At 44.4% G+C, this 21,117-nt stretch overlaps 1 protein-coding gene across 2 annotated transcripts in view; it reads left to right on the plus strand.

Moving 5' to 3' along the window:
- LOC124605808 (laccase-6-like) overlaps positions 1-21,117 on the plus strand; it is a 422,826-nt gene that overhangs the window by 299,533 nt on the left and 102,176 nt on the right. For both annotated transcript variants that reach the window (XM_047137715.1, XM_047137716.1), the window contains exon 5: positions 16,712-16,911. In XM_047137715.1, the coding sequence (XP_046993671.1) occupies positions 16,712-16,911 (200 nt within the window). The remainder of the gene's footprint in view (positions 1-16,711; positions 16,912-21,117) is intronic.

The following is a 21,117-nucleotide window of genomic DNA, read 5'->3' on the forward strand; positions in this document are numbered from 1 at the left end:
AAGCAAGGTTGATAACAGTAAGAGTGCAACAGGAATTCCACTGTTAAATGCAAACAAGAGAGCGGATATGTGGAAAGAGTACATTGCAGGCCTCTTCGAGGGCGAATCTTTGTCTGACGTTACAAGAGAAGAAACAGGAGTCGATTTAGAAGAGATAGGGATCCAGTATTTGAATCAAAATTTAAAAGAGGTTTGAAGTACTTAAGATCAAATAAGGCAGAATGGATAGATAACATTCCAGCAGAATTCCTAAAATCATTGGGGGAAGTGGCAACAAAACGACTATTCACGATGGTCTGTAAAATGTATACCAACTGACTTTCGGAAAAATATCATCCACACAAATTCTGAAGACTGTAAGAGCTGACAAGTGCGAGAATTATCGCACAATCAGTTTAACAGCTCATGCATCCAAGTTGCCCACAGAAGAATGGGAAATAAAATTGAGGACGTGCTATATGAGGATCAGTTTGGCTTTAGAAAAGCTAAAGGCACCAGAGAGGCAATTCTGATGTTGCCATTGATAATGGAAGCAAGACTAAAAACAATCAATATACATTCACAGTATTTATCGACCTGGAAAGGGTTCGACAATGTAAAATGGTGCAAGATATTCGAAATTCTGAGAAAAAAGGGGTAAGCTACAGACAGACAGGTAATATGCAATATGTACAAGAGCCAAGAGGGAATAACAAGAGTGGATGATCAAGAACGAAGTGCTCGAATTAAAAAGGGTGTACGACAGGGATGTAGTCTTTCACGCCTACTGTTCAATCTGTACATCGAAGAAGCAGTAATAGAAATAAAAGAAATGTTCAGAAGTGGGATCAAAATTCAAGGCGAAAGGATATCAATGATACGAGTCGCTGATGACAGTGCTATCCTGAGTTAAAGTGAAGAAAAATTATAGGATCTGCTAAATGAAATGAACAATCTAATAAGTACAGAATATGGATTGCGAGTAAATCGAAGAAAGACGAAAGTAATGCGAAGTAGCAGAAATGAGAACCCCGAGAAACTTAACATCAGGTTTAATAGTCACGAAGTAGATGAAGTTAAGGAATTCTGCTACCCAGGCAGCAAAATAACCAATGATGGACGGAGCGAGGAGGACGTCAAAAGCAGACTACCACTGGCGGAAAGGGCATTCCTGGCCAAGAGAAGCATATTAGTATCAAACATACGCCTTCATTTGAGGAAGAAATTTCTGAGAAAGTACGTTTGGAACACAGCATTGCATGGACATGGATGTAAAACATGGACCTTGGAAAACCAGAACATAAGGGTATCGAAGCATTTGAGATCTGGTGCTACAGACGAGTGTCGAAAATTAGGTGGATTAATAAGGTAAGAATTGAAGAGGTTTTGCATAGAATCGGAGAGGAAAGGTTATATGTGGAAAACACTGACAAGGGGAAGGGACACGATAGTAGAACATCTATTAAGACATCAGGGAATAACTTCCATGGTACTAGAGGGATCTGTAGAGGCAAAAACTGTAGAGAAAGATGGAGATTGGAATACATCTAGCATGTAATTCAGGATGTAGGTTACAAGTGCTACTCTGAGATGTAGAGGTGGGCATAGGAGAGAAACTCGTGGCGGGCCCCATCAAACCAGACTGATGACTCAAAAAAAAAAGAAAAAAAAAAAGAAGAATCTTATGACTGCATTGACTTAGAAGCTTGAATGTATTATTGGACCATAGACCTTACTACGTGGCAAATTTCAACTTGATACTTCAACCTGTTCCTGTGAAAAGTGCTCTTAACCTTCAGACTGACAGGCAGACCGACAACAAAGTGATTCTACGAGGGCAGTTCAATAAGTAATGCAACACATTTTTTTTCTCGGCCATTTTTGGTTGAAAAAACCGGAAATTTCTTGTGGAATATTTTCAAACATTCCCGCTTCGTCTCGTATAATTTCATTGACTTCCGACAGGTGGCAGCGCTGTACGGAGCTGTTAAAATGGCGTCTGTAACGGATGTGCGTTGCAAACAACGGGCAGTGATCGAGTTTCTTTTGGCGGAAAACCAGGGCATCTCAGATATTCATAGGCGCTTGCAGAATGTCTACGGTGATCTGGCAGTGGACAAAAGCACGGTGAGTCGTTGGGCAAAGCGTGTGTCATCATCGCCGCAAGGTCAAGCAAGACTGTCTGATCCCCCGCGTGCGGGCCGGCCGTGCACAGCTGTGACTCCTGCAATGGCGGAGGTGCGAACACACTCGTTCGAGATGATCGACGGATCACCATCCAACAACTCAGTGCTCAACTTGACATCTCTGTTGGTAGTGCTGTCACAATTGTTCACCAGTTGGGATATTCAAAAGTTTGTTCCCGCTGGGTCCCTCGTTGTCTAACCGAACACCATAAAGAGCAAAGGAGAACCATCTGTACGGAATTGCTTGCTCGTCATGTGGCTGAGGGTGACAATTTCTTGTCAAAGATTGTTACAGGCGATGAAACATGGGTTCATCACTTCGAACCTGAAACAAAACGGCAATCAATGGAGTGGCGCCACACCCACTCCCCTACCAAGAAAAAGTTTAAAGCCATACCCTCAGCCGGTAAAGTCATGGTTACAGTCTTCTGGGACGCTGAAGGGGTTATTCTTTTCGATGTCCTTCCCCATGGTCAAACGATCAACTCTGAAGTGTATTGTGCTACTCTTCAGAAACTGAAGAAACGACTTCACCGTGTTCGTAGGCACAAAAATCTGAACGAACTTCTCCTTCTTCATGACAACGCAAGACCTCGCACCCGAGAGGAGCTCACAAAACTTCAGTGGACTGTTCTTCCTCATGCACCCTACAGCCCCGATCTCGCACCGTCGGATTTCCATATGTTTGGCCCAATGAAGGACGCAATCCGTGGGAGGCACTACGCGGATGATGAAGAAGTTATTGATGCAGTACGACGTTGGCTCCGACATCGACCAGTGGAATGGTACCGTGCAGGCATACAGGCCCTCATTTCAAGGTGGCGTAAGGCCGTAGCATTGAATGGAGATTACGTTGAAAAATAGTGTTGTGTAGCTAAAAGATTGGGGAATAACCTGGTGTATTTCAATGCTGAATAAAACAACCCCTGTTTCAGAAAAAAAATGTGTTGCATTACTTATTGAACTGCCCTCGTATAAGCGTTTAATTTTTACCAATTCACGTAGGAACTCTAATGCTGAAGTACAAGCAGGTAAATTTTTTAGATAGATTTGCTTCAAGACGATTTTCTCAACACAAAATTTTTAACTGTGCGAATGGAAATGACTGGAATGAATGTGAAACTTTTTGCATTCTGATGAGTAGAGTTTTTCTGTAGTTTTCAAGGCAACTTAATCAGAACTGAATCAGTTCGGAAAAACTGGAATACTGCTTGATACATTAACGACTAACGTATTTAACTTGACTTACAAGAAATGTCGGCACTTCAGCGAGCGCTGTTCTCGTGGCGAGGAAAACGAACTCGTGTGAGAAAGGGCAGTGGGAAAAAGGCGAATGCGTGTGAAATGAACGACTCTCGTGCCTGTTTCTCGGCAACCGCAATTAGCTTGGCATGCAACACCGCAACAACTTTTTACAAGTAGTCCAACTCTCGTTCTGTTTCCCCTTGCAACTATCAAATGCCTTTATTCGACGTATAGCCAGAGCTGACGTAATCTCATCGACGACAGACGAATACATTTGCTCAGACGGACGTGAATGAGAAAAGAAATCGATTAGGAATTCATGTGACTGTCTACAGCTGTTTCCCTGACCCTAGATCATCAGGGTGTGGAGATTGAGACTAGAAGTACAGGATGGTTATAGTTAAACTTTAGATATTTGAGAGGACTACTACGAAAAACGAGTTGTACGACTATGAAATTTTGTGAAAAATTTGAAAACACGCTGAAGAGAAATAAAGATTAAATCACTGAAAGAAACACGTTTTAATTTCATATGAGAGGGTACCAAATGCTAGTTGTGTATCATATTTACGTTCCTGATTACAAATATTGCTCAGTGTGACAAACATCTGCATCCACGACAGCCTGGAACCGCACTACAGATACCATTTCACAGTTGTTCGCAGCCCTTTTCGAACGGTGGCGTGCCCAGCTCGTGCGTCCATTGAAAATCGCACATTGCGTCCAGCATTCTTAGCCATGGCAACAGTAACTTCTTCAACAATTTGTGGCGCAATATTGTCTCCCAGGAGTAGTTACCAAATCGCTAGTTAATTCGATCTTCCGAATCTTGTTCTTAAACCGTGGTACGCAAAGTAGACCTCTCTGTATTCCGTTAATGCGTCGATGGTAAAGAAAAGCAGCAGCATTATTGCTATTGTTTTGATAAAACTGCTTTGCCAATAAAGCCCTGCTCACCTTGTCCACACCCATGTTGACTGCCAGCATCTGTGATGCACAATGATGTCTGTGTTTCAAACGTATGTCGCCGTACCAGTAACGGCGCCTAACGGCAAGTCATGACACTAACCCTACTAACAAAGCAAATCTCGTAGCGCATAGCCTGAACTTCATTCCTTAAAGTGGGGTACCCGTCTACATCGGCTCAGGTAGCTAAAGTTTACCACCCTTTAGATTAGTCTATAGCACGAATCTAACTTTTAAACCCGCAAGCCATCTCGTGCATTGATATGTCGCGAGAGGCCTTTTATACCACTAAGTTTTATAACAACTTGCCTAACAATTGAATGTCTTTTTCTTGTTTCTCTCTCTCTCTCTCTCTCTCTCTCTCTCTCTCTCTCTACTTTAAAATCAAAGACGATGTTTCGAGTGATAGTATCGATTTCATTATTATGATTCTTATTTGCCTTTTTTTCTTTCGCTTAATTTCATACTGGTATTAAATGTAAGATGTCCAAAACCTTTAGGGTCAAAATTTCACGCATGTAGAAGACCCCGAGATAAAGACTTAATATTCAGAAATGAATATTTAATTTTTTGTTAATGAAAAACACTCGATATTTGTGTAATATTCTGCAGTATGTACTGCTTATTTAATTAACCTTTATAGTCTGTTAGAACATCATCAGGTACAGAGAGAAACTGTGAATTTTGTGAAGTCAAAGATTTTAACTAGGTGTATTCAGAGAGACTCTTAATTCGTAAATTTGATGTTCCCACCCTGAGATGTAGATAAAATTCTTTATTTACACAGCGGATATGGAGGGGCATGTGGTCAGCACAGCGCTCTCCCGGCCGCATGTCAGTTTATGAGACCGGAGCCGCTACTGCTCAATCAAGTAGCTCCTCAGTTTGCCTCACTTATCATACCGTAATATCACTTACATCATCGGTTTACAAAAACTGTGCTATGTAGTACGATCATTCATGTTATGACTGCAACAGATATTAACACCGTGAGCGGTTTCATACCACATAGAGCCAGCTGCACAAAAACGTTTGTCTATTCCCAAAAAAACCGATGCACACTTAAACAAAATATAAATTACTGAACCCTCGAAAATATACTATAAATAATCTAAATCTTAATAAATAAAGCTATATACAGTTAAGTCTGTGTCCATAGGTGCCACCGCACATCCGTGGAACGTAATAATCAGTAAAAATACTGGCCAGCCCGAGACACATCCGTTGTCTCTCCAGACTCCTTAAAGAGTAAACTGCCCACTCACAGTCGCGTACCCTGGAATTGCTATTCCTCTACCTGATTCATTCGAATTCAACCAATGGGAGTCTACTTGGTTCACTGCCATCTTGCAGGCTTCTTTCCCTCATACTACACTTAATATTAATTTAATTTTTTTATTCCCTGGGAGAATGTATCTCTTAATTACCTTTCTATCCTTTGCTATTTCTCTTGTTAATTTAGATCCCTCATTGTTCATACGATTTCAGTACTCACTAATTTGCGATCTACCCGCTACGGCGCGGTGCAGTTTCTCATGTTAGTCCGTTAAATTTTCTCCAAGGAAAGTGCGATGCTGATGATGATGATGATGATGATGATGTTTGGTTTGTGGGGCGCTCAACTGCGCGTTATCAACGCGCGTACAAATTCCCAACCTTTGCTCAGTCCAATATCGCCACTTTCATGAATGATGATGAAATGATGAGGACAGCACAAACACCCAGTCATCTCGAGGCAGGTGAAAATCTCTGGTCCCACCGGGAATCGAACTCGGGACCCCGTAAGGAAAGTGGGGGAGGGGAAAGGGGAATGGGGTGCTGTCTCGCTCGCCAGTTCACGGACATTTCAGCAGAAAAATGATGGAGGAAGGCGCCTGTCTGTCGCCCCTACTGTATTGCGTTTCCACCAAGCCCCGTTGATGACGTAAAGAGGTTGGACAAAAAGTATAGGAACACTAAAAACACGACATGACTAATACGGTATAGGAAAATCGTTCGCGTTTAAAACAGCTTCCAGTCGTCTCGGAATGGATAAGTGTAGGTTCTGTATGGTTTCCAAGGAAATTTCTTCCTGCAAAATAGTGGCGAGTTCAGGTAACGACGGTGACGGAGGTGGGTAACGATCGCGCACCATTCTCTCCAATGTAGGCCACAAAGACTCAATCATATTGAGATTAGGTGACTGTGCTACACAGGGGAGTTGCGGCAATTCACCCTCGTGTTCACAAAACCAGTAAGCTGTGTGAACAGGGCTCTGTCTCACAAGTCAGCATCACAACTATGAAACAAACATTGCATCATGGAATGGACCTGATGAGCCAAAAAGGTAGTAACGCGACCCTGCAGAGTAACCGTGGAGTCGATGGAATACCACGTTATGGCTGCCCAAATCAGCGAATCCCCGTCATGTTTCAGTCATGGGTCACAAACTTGGCCAGAAGTTAGAAACAGTGTGAAATAACTCATACGACCAAATGACGTCCTTCTAATGCTTCAGCCTGCAGATTTCATGACTTCGGCACCTCGTTTTCCTGTTACAAGGATTTGAATCACTGGACAGTGGTTTCGAATTTCCAGCTCGCACTGCAATTTCGTCTTATGAACCACACTTTGTGTTGTTTTGGTTCGCGAGTGCGACATTCAGTTGTGCAGTGACTTTGGCAGCCGTCGTCCTCTTAATTTTTCGTCCCAGTTCTCTTGAATGATCGAGATAACTGAACACACACTATCAAGCGTGTTGTGACTAAGAGGATGATGTTCCCCGCTTTCCCTGCATGCGGCATTAATCTTCGCCAAGTTGTCTCTTGAGGCACCAAACACTTCGGCTAACTTAGTTACGGAATCATCCAGCATACGAGCACCAACAGTTTGCTCAAGTTTTAATTCACTTAGATCGCACATAACGCAATCGCAACTACACAGAACGCTGTTCTGACCACAGCTAACACTTGAAACGTGTTGACGACACTGCACAATTCCCGTTCATCGTCAAATACAACACCGTAACCTGCAGGCTTGGTTTGTTCAAGCATGCATTTCTCACGGCGTTCTACATCTACATCTGCGTCTACTTCCATACTCCGCAAGCCACCTGACGGTGTGTGGCGGAGGGTACTTTGAGTACCTCTATCGGTTCTCCCTTCTATTCCAGTCTCGTATTGTTCGTGGAAAGAACGATTGTCGGTATGCCTCTGTGTGGGCTCTAATCTCTCTGATTTTATCCTCATGGTCTCTTCGCGAGATATACATAGCAGGGAGCAATATACTGCTTGACTCCTCGGTGAAAGTATGTTCTCGAAACTTCAACAAACGCCCGTACCGAGCTACTGAGCGTCTCTCCTGCAGAGCCTTCCACTGGAGTTTGTCATCTCCGTAACGCTTTCGCGATTACTAAATGATCCTGTAACGAAGCGCGCTGCTCTCCGTTGAATCTTCTCTCTCTCTTCTGTCAACCCTATCTGGTGCGGATCCCACACTGGTGAGCAATGTTCAAGCAGTGGGCGAACAAGTGTACTGTAACCTACTTCCTTCGTTTTCGGATTGCATTTCCTTAGGATTCTTCCAATGAATCTGTCTGGCATCTGCTTTACCGACGATCAACTTTATATGATCATTCCATTTTAAATCACTCCTAATGCGTACTCCCAGATAATTTATGGAATTAACTGCTTCCAGTTGCTGACCTGCTATATTGTAGCTAAATGATAAAGGATCTTTCTTTCTATGTATTCGCAGCACATTACACTTGTCTACATCGAGATTTAATTTCCGTTCCTCCTGCATTTCAGTACAAATTTTCCATTGTTACAACCTCTCGATATACTACAGCATCGTCCGCAAAAAGCCTCAGTGAACTTCCGATGTTACCCACAAGGTCATTTATGTATATTGTGAATAGCAACTGTCCTACGACACTCCCCTGCGGCACACCTGAAATCACTCTTACTTCGGAAGACTTCTCTCCATTGAGAATGACATGCTGCATTCTGTGTTCCCACATTTTTCCTAACTCATTTACCTCTCTTAAAACCTCTGGTGTATGTCACCTTACTAAGCGTAAAACAAAATGGGAAGCACGCAGGGGAAGTAGAAGGAAGCAGAAATAGTAGTAAATTACAGGTAGTAGGGCACAACGTAATAAATGGGAAGAAGTAGTAGTAGTAGTAGTAGTAGTAGTAGTAGTAGAAGAAGAAGGAGGCAAAGACTGGAAGGTACTAAAATGGAAAGGCGGCAGGGACATTGTTTTACAGCGGAATAATTTTATTGTGCATGTTTAAATTTTTTAAAAATTCTACCAGGCGATCTCAGAACAGAGAAGGTTACTGCTGGGCCTGTGTTCCAATCGGAATGTCATCAACGCAAATCGCCAACGTACCAGGCGTAAGCACTTGAGGCGAGCGTTGCCACACGACCTCAGAGCGAGGGAGACAGAAACGCAAATGTTGCTATGCTACATAACAATGCACTGTGAGGAAATGCTACGTAACGTCACCTCTCGAGCGGCACTGCAAAATCAAACGTAGATAGAAAAAAACGATTTTGATGACCCACAATTACTGAATTATCACAGCGAGGCAAGAAGCGCAGAATGTTCCTGTAAACGAGGGCAAACGCGCCTATACACCCATAGCCATTGCCTCATAGGTGTGGGCTCGGCCCCTTTTATAGAGAGGCTTTTGGAGCTAAAGAACACATTCTGTTGTGCTGTCATTCTGCCCGTGTCCACCAGGACCAGTGAGAATGACAGTCTATTGAGTTTCAGTGAAATCACGACAAACTTATCAATGATGGCGAGCTTGCTACTTGACTTCAGCTCCAAGATGCAGCCAACCGGCCGGCCGCGGTGGTCCAGCTGTTCTAGGCGCGCAGTCCGGAACCGCGAGACTGCTACGGTCGCAGGTTCGAATCCTGCCTCGGGCATGGATGTGTGTGATGTCCTTAGGTTAGTTAGGTTTAAGTAGTTCTAAGTTCTAGGGGACTGATGACCACATATGTTAAGTTCCATAGTGCTCAGAGCCATTTGAACCAATTCTTGCAGCCAACCTGATGCGTACCACAGCTGTGGTCTGCTCTTGTTGCATACCTGGTCATTCGCGGATAGGGAGAGGCAGGCGTGGCCAGCCCTCCTACACTACGGGTCATCGTGGGTGATCTACAAGGTGCCATTTTCGCACCGACCAGGTGTGGTGCGTCCGCACAGCCTCCTGGCTGACGCCTGAGTATCTGTTGCCGACTTGGTCGATCCATGGTGGAGAACCAGGAGCTCGTCTTCACAACAATCAGCATCCTGGACCACAGTCGTCAGGCTCCACCTGAGGGCACAATAGGCTGTCTTCGAGAGTGCTGAGGTGGGAGCCGTACTAGTCACCGCGGAACATCTGTGTGGGCAGCGCCTTCCTCACCCCGCCACTGTCGCCATCACAGCCAGCAGCGGCGACGTCATGGCTCACTGACTGGGCGTCAGATCTGCTTTGCTGCACTTGCGCTTGCATCAAGCAGCCGGCCAGCTCTGAAGACACTTAAATCTTTGTACACATAAATAAATATTATTACAGATACTACCGTATCACTGAAGCCTCCGGGAATGCACTGGACCACTCACCAGCTCGACCTCCCGATCACGACGTGAGCACGGCACACAGGTCGCAACAGTACCTAAGGGATTGAAATCTGAGGATATGGACGTTGCAGATGCGTATCCTAAGGGCTTGAAATCTGAGGATATGGACGTTGCAAATGCGTATTGCCTCTTAGGAACTGAGCATTCGGAAAGGATCATTCGAGAAACTGCTTGACAGATCTTTAAACATGGCTAAAGATGAAGTATTGCGTGTAAACTCTCTAAGAAACGAATAGAAACAGCAAATGAGGTTGACAATGCCCTTAACTATGCTTAGAATGACACTTTACTGACTCAATGATGGCGACATTTATTTGTGACTAAATACCTAGATTCAAGTAAAAAAATTAAGTTACAGACACATTCCTACCACAAGTGATAAATATCTAAAAAATGTAACGCGAAAATTATAGTGACATCTCCTCACGACATTTACCTTCTGTATCCAGCTCAGCTGATGTTAAGAACTTCATTTGAAGTACAATTACCGAAACTGTCAAGCAGAGCTGATGTCGAGTTAGCCTGGTACAAGCAAAAACGCCCTGATGTAAGAGTATGTAACAAAACCTGTGGCTGTTACAAAAACTGAGCGTTCTTTTTCCAAGCTAAAAACTCAGTTAAGTAAGACAAGAACTTTGACCTCTAGGCACGAACATTTTATTAGCAATTCACACTTTTACCAACAGCTTCGTACTTCTCCTTTGAAGGTATCTTTTCGCTCCTGTTTTTGTCTTGGTGTATTGTATTAGGTACCATTTTATTTTTCGTGACATTGTTCTGTGTTGTAATCAATTAATTTTAGTGTTTTTATTTTGAGTGTAAGATGATTATCTTACTAATTAAATATAGATTCTTATAATAAACACTTTGGTACTGGACTGAATTACTGTGTACTTTGGGTAGTGGGCAGGATTTGTTATCTGCAATGATGTGATGCCGAATTGGTGCTTCATGTATTTATAAATCAGGGAAAAACTCTTAATATTAAATTATACTTTACTAAAGTATTAAAAGTAAAGTGCAGTGTTTCTATCTTTTCGTTTTTTTTAAAGTCCAGTTAGAGGAAAACATTCAGAATAATGGTGTAGTATAGTGCTTCTCTCTCTCTCTCTCTCTCTCTCTCTCTCTCTCTCTCTCTCTCTCTCTCTCTCTGTGTGTGTGTGTGTGTGTGTGTGTGTGTGTGTGTGTGTGTGTGTGTGTGGTTTGGATGACGGGGGGAACGCTGGCTGACTGTAAGAAACAATATCCAATGTGTTACGGAAGTCCTGTTGAATGGTTTGGGGCAGGCTTGCGGTGTCCGTACGGGGCCTTACATTATTGATTAATTATTCAAGCAGTATTTAACTAGAAGCTGGAAACGGTGTGTGTGACTTTGAACCGAAATTCACTTGTTTGTGTTCGATATCTTTAGATTTCAATATGTGTGCAAGTACACTAACAATGTACTATATTGCTTCCATGTTAACATCGTTTTGTGCTTATGATTATGTACGCAGGACATCCACTTTGAAGTGTCAGGACTCGCGCTCGGTAAGCAACAACTCACTCCTCGATAGACGAGGAACAATAAAACATCTATTGTAAACAACACCCTACAACTCTGTGAGTTGTTAATAATTTAGTCACTAGAAAAAGTCACTACGACCCTTGTTGGCACGGTGGACTGTCTATTGTCTATTTGTAAGTAGTCTTCAAAAAATTTATATTAGTTGTCCGTAACTAAAGTTCAATGAATGTCACACGGGCAAATCTGTGTCCTGATGAGGGCCACTGTTTTGCGGTGACAGTTCAACAGTACTGACACAATGCAAAGTCAGCGAATACCACAGTCCTGGCACCGGAGCTGCATGAGGCAAGTATTTCTTTGCAGTGGACAGCTGGCAGCTCCATGTTGGTTCTGTAAGATCTCCAGGTTGGTACCTTGGCTTCGACTGCTGGGAACTGGCCATGTTCAAAGGTGTGTGAATTCCGAAGTGACCAAACTGCTGAGGTCATCGGTCCCTAGACTTATACACCACTTCAACTACCTTACGCTAAGGACAACACACAGACCCATGCCCGAGGGAGGACTCGAACCTCTGGTGGGAGCGGTCGCGGAGTCTGTGACATGGCGCCATAAACTGCGCGGCGACTGGCCGTGAAATACGTTAAATGCAGTGCTGATGGAAAACTGTGTAGTGGTCAGTTACTGAACATGTGATGAGGGGAAAAAATGGCTCAAATGGTTCTGAGCATTATGAGACTCAACATCTGAGGTCATCAGTCCCCTAGAAGTTATAACTACTTAAACCTAACTAACCTAAGGACATCACACACATCCATGCCCGAGGCAGGATTCGAACCTGCGACCGTAGCAGCAGCGCAGTTCCGGACTGATGCGCCTAGAACCCCTCGGCCACAACGGCCGGCTGTAATGAGGCGGAAGCGAACAAATCCGCACTGGTTATGCCTCCTAGGGGCGATGTGGCTGCCTGCTGTCAGCGAAGTGAGCGCCTCTGGTCGCAACGGCTGTGTACAGAGTTGTCCTTGACAATACAACGCTGTTGCTGGTGACCTCTGGAACTATTACTACACTACTGGCCATTAAAATTGCTACACCACGAAGATGACGTGCTACAGACGCGAAATTTAACCGACAGGACGAAGATGCTGTGATATGCAAATGATTAGCTTTTCAGACATTCACACAAGGTTGGCGCCGGTGGCGACACCTACAACGTGCTGACATGAGGAAAGTTTCCAACAGATTTCTCATACACAAACAGCAGTTGACCGGCGTTGTCTGGTGAAACGTTGTTGTGATGCCTCCTGTAAGGAGGAGAAATGCGTACCATCACGTTTCCGACTTTGATAAAGGTCGGATTGTAGCCTATCGGCGTTGCGGTTTATCGTATCGCGACATTGCTGCTCGCGTTGGTAGAGATCCAATGACTGTTAGTAGAATATGGAATCGGTGGGTTCAGGAGGGTAATGCGGAACGCCGTACTGGATCCCAACGGCCTCGTATCACTAGCAGTCGAGATGACAGATATCTTATCCGCATAGCTGTAACGGATCGTGCAGCCACGTCTCCATCCCTGAGTCAACAGATGGAGACGTTTGCAAGACAACAACCATCTGCACGAACAGTTCGACGAAGTTTGCAGCAGCATGGACTATCAGCTCGGAGACCGTGGCTGTGGTTACCCTTCACGCTGTATTACAAACAGGAGCGCCTGCGATGGTGTACTCGACGACGAACCTGGGTGCACGAATGGCTAAACATCATTTTCTTCGGATGAATCCAGGTTCTGTTTACAGCATCGCTATGGTCGCATTCGTGTTTGGTGACATCGTGGTGAACGCTCATTGGAAGCGTGTATTCATCACCGCCATACTGGCGTATCACCCGGCGTGATGGTATCGGGTGCCATTGGTTACGCGTCTCTGTCACCTCTTGTTCGCATTGACGGCACTTTGAACAGTGGGCGTTACATTTAAGATTTGTTACGACCCGTGGCTCTATCCTGCATTGGATCCCTGTGAAACCCTACATTTCAGCAGGATAATGCACGACCGCATGTTGCGGGTCCTGTAAGGGCCTTTCTGGATACAGAAAATGTTCGACTGCTGCCCTGGCCAGCACATTCTCCAGATCTCTCACCAATTGCAAACGTCTGGTCAATGGTGGCCGAGCAACTGGCTCGTCACAATATGCCAGTCACTACTCTTGAAGAACTGTGGTACCGTGTTGAAGCTGCATGGGCAGCTGTACCTGTACACGCCATGGCGCCAACCTTGTGTGAATGTCTGAAAAGCTAATCATTTGCATATCACAGCATCTTCGTCCTGTAGGTTAAATTTCGCGTCTGTAGCACGTCATCTTCGTGGTGTAGCAATTTTAATGGCCAGTAGTGTAGTAATAGTTCCAGAGGTCACCAGCAACAGCGTTGCCGTTATTACGGCTAGAGGTGGTTGTTCTGGGTACTGATTTCTCAGGACCGATGTACCCAAATTGTGTGAAAATGTAATCACATGTCAGTTGTATATAATATATTTCTCCAATGAATACCCGTTTATCATCTGCATTTCTTCTTGGTGTAGCAACTTTAATGGCCAGTAGTGTATTTTAGTTCTCGCTGCCGTGCCTCCTATGAGCTCGTGTATCGGCTACCCGCAGTGTTCTCGTGTCAAGCTGATAGGCTATGTGCCACGACATAGCACAATTCCCAGTATTTGAACCCAATATAGGTCGATTCACACTTGCCGGAAGATCAACGTCACGTTTTTGAACGTCGATTGTCAGAGGAATTCCTAAATATTGACACTATACGGCAAGTCATCGTTGAAAGAACGCCGTGACGTTACAGCTCATTCAAGAAATATTCAGCGGAGGCGCTATTTCGTAGTTCATAATAGATCGTCATAAAATGCCGAAATTCGCTTTAAAGCAGTTTGCAATGATTGCTGTTGCACTTCATGATGAGGAATAAAGAGCAAAAAGAGACTGGGTTAGGAAAATGTTAAAAAATCTAAACTGTGAAGGTGAGTTCCACACTCTTTACAGGGGCTGGAAGAGGAGGAGTCATCGTTTTATAAATATATCATAATGTCTAGACAAACGTTCTTTTTTACCTGTGAAGCAAAATACAAATAAAAATTAGGAAGAGAAATCAAGATTTAGACGTCCAATATCACCTTTACAGAAGCTGATGGTTTGCCTTCGGTATGTCTAGATGGTCCGTTTTAATGGTCTTGAACTATGTTTTATATATTTCTGCTACTTGCTGTTCGTCATTAATTTATTACCAATCTTATTTTAAACTTCTGCATGCCGCATCAACTTTACTCCCTATTCTCCTTTTCGCTGTTCCACTGGAAAAATCGTGAGCCCAGCTCACTGAACAATAAAGGTATCGTTTATTTTGCCGTGTATTCCTTCACTGTATAAAGCAAAATACTTTAACTTAGTATTGTCTTCTAGTACATATTAAGACCTCTACGCGATAGCAGTCAGTGGGGAATACTTTCGTATTAGATCACACTGCGTACTTAATGTAACAGTTGCTCGCTAAGTAGGCTACGCTGTGGCCCGTGGAAACATTTTTTACGAGAAATCTTGACGTGACGCTGACGTCAACTGACGTGTCGATGACGTTCCGTTGTCGGTGTGTGTGGATGGCACCATTTGAACTACAGAGGAGAATCTCTTGACGTGACGCAGGTGACGTTGACGTTTTGTAAAGTGTGAATCCACCGTAATACCAACTGTCTGGCATGGGTTGCAAGGACATGTGTTATTCCAGTGATTACAAAGTCACGTCAGATTTAAAAAGAATTTATCAGTATGAGCCCACTTATCAGTACGACGTGGCACCCCCTCTGGCCTGGATGCACGCACTAATTCGATTGGGAAGCGTACTGTAAACCCGTTGTATCGTCTCCTGATGCAAGCTAATCCAGACTTGTTGTAACTGGTCCTTGATGTCCTAGATACTGCACTGGGGCATCCTAGGTAGCCCCACACTTGCGGTATACGGGACAGATCTGGGGACATTGTTGTCCACAAGAGTGCAACATCACACAGGCAGTTCATAGACACACGTGCCTTGTGTGGATGAGCATTCTCCTGAAAATTTACCACAATATTGTCACACGAAAGGTAACACGTAAGGACGCAGCATGCCTGTGATGTACCGTTGTGCCTGGCTCACTACTAATCATGTCCTGAAATCATTTTCGATGCCTCCCCACACCATGACGCCAGTTGTAACACCGCTGTCCCTCTCAAATAAAAAAAAAAAATAATAATAAAAAAAACCTGGAAGAATGAGACCTCTCACGAGGTCTGCGCCATCCTCTCCGACGATCGTCATCCAGAGTAGAGAAGAACCCTGATTCATCGCTCAACACAATGTGACGCTAATGATTCGCGTCCTGGTGACGGCATCACTTCAAACGCAGCAGTTTGTCTTGCGCTGTTAATGGCTGCCTAAGCAGGGAATGGTAATTCCTTAGGCTGACTGCTGGTAGTCTCTGACAAATGGTGCAGGGTGACACACAGTATTTCAGGGAGTTCACTATTTGTTATGTTTCTCTTGGTGCACAATATGGCAATAGTCTCTTGGGGTGGTCCAGTGTGGTCTATCAGAACCTTTACAACGAGAACGCCCGCTCTGGCGTTCTCATATAGTCCACCATTGTGCCGCTGCCGCATGAAAATGTCCTACAAATCTGGGCGTTGCACAATTCGACCGGCTAGCTAAATGGAGACACAAAATGAGACCCCTTTCAAAGTCTGTCAGGTGCTGATAACGCTGTCCTAGACGAGTACGCGGCTTCTCCATACCCTGTACAGTGATCACAATATATGAAGCCGTTCACTTCCGATATATGCTCTATCAACCCTGGTAACGACGCTAAACACGAACAAAGCTATTGCACTCTGGTGGCGGTTCTGCCTGTCACAGAGGACATTGCAACTCTAATGACTTAAGAGTTCATGCCCGACGATGGTGTGTAGTTATGTTGACATCCGACCGGGTGCTTTTTCTTCTTTTTGTCAGGTAGTGTAGTTTCTCTTACAAATATGTACAGTCTGACCAGAAAGTCCGGGATACTACATATATAGATAAACGGTTACCTTTTGGGTATTCTGTGTGCAATAATACAGACTGTAGTCCAGAGTGTAGTGTTAGAATGAGCGGTTGGTCTGACTGTGCACTGGCTGTTTCAGGCCTGACGGCGGCAGACACGGTGTCTGGCGCGCTGGTGGTGCGCCGCCCGGAGTCGAAGGAGTCGCTGCGGCCGCTGTACGACCGCGACGAACGCGAACACCTGGTGCTGGTGTCGCAGCTGGCCGAGGCGCCCGCCACGCTGCTGCCGCCGGGCGCAGACGCCGCCGGCCGCGCCCTGCTCATCAACGGCCGCCAGCAGGTAACCGGCGCCGAGCTGACACGAGGCATGCCGTACCTCCTAATATCGCTTCGGACCTCCTCTTGCCCGGCTAAGTGCGGCAACTCCACGTGGTATGGATTGGACAAGTCCTTGGAAGTCCTCTGCAGAAATACTGAGCCAGTCTGTCTCTGTTGTTGTTGTTGTTGTTGTTGTTGTTGTTGTGGTCTTCAGTCCTGAGACTGGTTTTATGCAGCTCTCCATGCTACTCTATCCTGTACAAGCTTTTTCATCTCCCAGTACTTACTGCAACCTACATCCTTCTGAATCTGCTTAGTGTATTCATCTCTTGGTCTCCCTCTACGATTTTTACCCTCCACGCTGCCCTCCAATGCTAAATTTGAGATCCCTTGATGCCTCAGAACATGTCCTACCAACCGGTCCCTTCTTTTCATCAAGTGGTGCCACAAACTCCTCCCCAATTCTATTCAATACCTCCTTATTAGTTATGTGATCTTCCCATCAAATCTTCAGCATTCTTCTGTAGCACCACATTTCGAAAGCTTCTATTCTCTTCTTGTCCAAACTGTTAATCGTCCATGTTTCACTTCCATACATGGCTACATTCCATACAAATACTTTCAGAAACGACTTCCTGACACTTAAATCTATACTCGATGTTAACAAATTTCTCTTCTTCAGAAACACTTTCCTTGCCATTGCCAGTCTACATTTTATATCCTCTCTACTTCGACCATCATCGGTTATTTTGCTCCTTTACTACCTTACGTGTCTCATTTCCTAATCTAATTCCCTCAGCATCACCCGACTTAATTCGACTACATTCCATTATCCTCGTTTTGCTTTTGTTGATGTTCATCTTATATCCTTCTTTCAAGACACTGTCCATTCCGTTCAACTGGTCTTCCAGGTGCTTTGCTGTACCTGACAGAATTACAATGTCATCGGCGAACCTCAAAGTTTTTATTTCTTCTCCATGGATTTTAATACCTACTCCGAATTTTTCTTTTGTTTCCTTTACTGCTTGCTCAATATACAGATTGAATAACATCGGGGAGAGGCTACAACCCTGTCTCACTTCCTTCCCAACCACTGCTTCCCTTTCATGCCCCTCGACTCTTATAACTGCCATCTGGTTTCTGTAAAAATTGTAAATAGCCTTTCGCTCCCTGTATTTGACCCCTGCCACCTTCAGAATTTGAAAGAGAGTATTCCAGTCAACATTGTCAAAAGCTTTCTCTAAGTCTACAAATGCTAGAAACATAGGTTTGTCTTTCCTTAATCCATTTTCTAAGATAAGTCCTAAGGTCAGTATTGCCTCACGTGTTCCAACATTTCTACGGAATCCAAACTGATCCTTCCCGAGGTCGGCTTCTACCAGTTTTTCCATTCGTCTATAAATAATTCGCGTTAGTATTTTGCAGCTGTGACTTATTAAACTGATAGTTCGGTAATTTTCACATCTGTCAACACGTGCTTTTTTTGGGACTGGAATTATTATATTCTTCTTTAAGTGTGAGGGTGTTTCGCCTGTCTCATAAATCTTGCTCACCAGATAGTAGAGTTTTCTCAGGACTGGCTCTCCCAAGGCTTTCAGTAGTTCTAATGGAATATTGTCTACTGCCGGGGCCTGTAGCCTGTCTCTGTAGCCGTCCGTAATTGTGAAAATGTTGCCGGTGCAAATTTTGCACTCGCACTGAGCTCCCGATTATGTCCCACGATTGTTCGATGGGATTCATGTCTGGCGAACGGGGTGTCCAAACCATTCGCTCGAACTGTCCAAAACGTTCTCAAACCAATCGCGAACAATTGTGGCTCGTTCTCATTGCGTACTGTCATGCACAAAAATTCCATCTTTGTTTAACATAAAGTCCATGAATGGCTGCAGATGGGCTTCAAGTAGCCGAACATAACCATTTTCAGTCAATGATCGGTTCAGTTAGATCTGATGACCCAGTCCATTCCACATAAACACAGCACACACCATTATGGAGCCACCTCCAAGCCTTCACAGTGCCTTGTTGACAACTCGAGTCCATGACTTCACGAGCTCTCTGCCACACTCGAATGCTACCATCAGCTCTTACCAACTGTAATCGGGGCTTCTCTAACCTGGCCACGGTTTTCTAGTCGTCTAGATTCCAACCGAATTGGTCACGAGCACAGCAGAGGCGCTGCAGGCAACGTCGTGCTGCATGCAAAGGCACTCGCATCAGTCGTCTGCTGCCATATCCCATTGAATTCCGCAGCACTGTCCTAATTGACATGTTCGCCGTGCGTCCCAGTGTTGTTTATCTGTCAGCTCTGACAACTCTACGCAAACGCCGCTGCTCTCGGTCGTTGAGTGAAAGCCGTCGGCCGCTGCGTTGCCCTTGGTGAGAAGTAATGGCTGAAATCTTGTATTCTCGGCAGCCTATTGACACTGTGTATATCGGAATACTGAATTCTCGATATCCGAAATGGAATGTTCCATACGTCTAGCTCCAAGTACCAATCCGCGTTCAAAGTCTTAATTCCCGTCGTGAGGCCATAACCACGTCGAAAAACTTTTTACATGAATCACCTGAATACAAATGGCAGTTCCGTCAATGCACGGCCCTTTTTATACCTTGTGTATGCAATATTGCCGCTATCTCCATTGATCGTGACCGGGCCAAATATTTCACGAAATAAGCATCAAACGAAAAAACTACAAAGAACGAACTTGTCTAGCTTGAGGGGCAAACCAGATGGCGCTTTGGTTGGCCCGCTAGATGGCGCTGCCGTAGGTCAAACGGATATCAACTGTGTTTTTTTAAATAGGAACCCCCATTTTTTATTACATATTCGTGTAGTACGTAAAGAAATATGCATGTTTTAGTTGGGCCACTTTTTTCGCTTTGAGATAGATGGCGCTGTAACAGTCACGGCTCACAATTTTAGATGAACATTTGGTAACAGGTAGGTTTTATAAATTACAATATTGAACGTAGGTACGTTTAAACATTTTATTTCAGTTGTTCCAAATGTACCTTTGTGAACTTATCATTTCTGAGAACATAACGCTGTTACAGCGTGATTACCTGTAAATACCACATTAATGCAATAAATGCTCAAAATGATGTCCGCCAACCTCAATGCATTTGGCAATACGTGTAACGACATTCCTCTCAACAGCGAGTAGTTCGCCTTCCTTAATGTTCGCACATGCATTGACAATGCGCTGACGCATGTTGTCAGGTGTTGTCGGTGGATCACTATAGCAAATATCCTTCAACTTTCTCCACGGAAAGAAATCCGGGGACGTCAGATCCGGTGAACGTGCGGGCCATGGTATGGTGCTTCGACGACCAATCCACCTGTCATGAAATACGCTACTCAATACCGCTTCAACCGCACGCGAGCTATGAGCCGGACTTCCATCATGTTGGAAGTACAACGCCCTTCTGTCATGCAGTGAAACATCTTGTAGCAACATCGGTAGGACATTACGTAGGAAATCAGCATACATTACACCATTTAGATTGCCATCGATAAAATGGGGGCCAATTATCCTTCCTCCCATAATGCCGCACTATACATTAACCCGCCAAGGCCGCTGATGTTCCACTTGTCACTTGACGAAGCGTCATTCACCAACAGCGGTAACGTAAACCGTCATAATATGCACTATTGTTGTTGTTGTTGTGGTCTTCAGTCCTGAGACTGGTTTGATGCAGCTCTCCATGCTACTCTATCCTGTGCAAGCCCCTTCATCTCCCAGTACCTACTGCAACCTACATCCTTCTGAATCTGCTTAGTGTATTCATCTCTTGGTCTCCCTCTACGATTTTTACCCTCCACGCTGCCCTCCAATGCTAAATTTGTGATCCCCTGATGCCTCAAAACATGTCCTACCAACCGATCCCTTCTTCTAGTCAAGTTGTGCCACAAACTTCTCTTCTCCTCAATCCTATTCAATACCTCCTCATTAGTTACGTGATCTACCCACCTTATCTTCAGCATTCTTCTGTAGCACCACATTTCGATAGCTTCTATTCTCTTCTTGTCCATACTAGTTATCGTCCATGTTTCACTTCCATACATGGCTACACTCCATACAAATACTTTCAGAAACGACTTCCTGACACTTAAATCTATACTCGATGTTAACAAATTTCTCTTCTTCAGAAACGATTTCCTTGCCATTGCCAGTCTACATTTTATATCCTCTCTACTTCGACCATTATCAGTTATTTTACTCCCTAA

Source organism: Schistocerca americana, chromosome 3 (genome assembly GCF_021461395.2).
Source record: "Schistocerca americana isolate TAMUIC-IGC-003095 chromosome 3, iqSchAmer2.1, whole genome shotgun sequence".
Taxonomy (NCBI): Eukaryota; Metazoa; Arthropoda; class Insecta; order Orthoptera; family Acrididae; genus Schistocerca; species Schistocerca americana.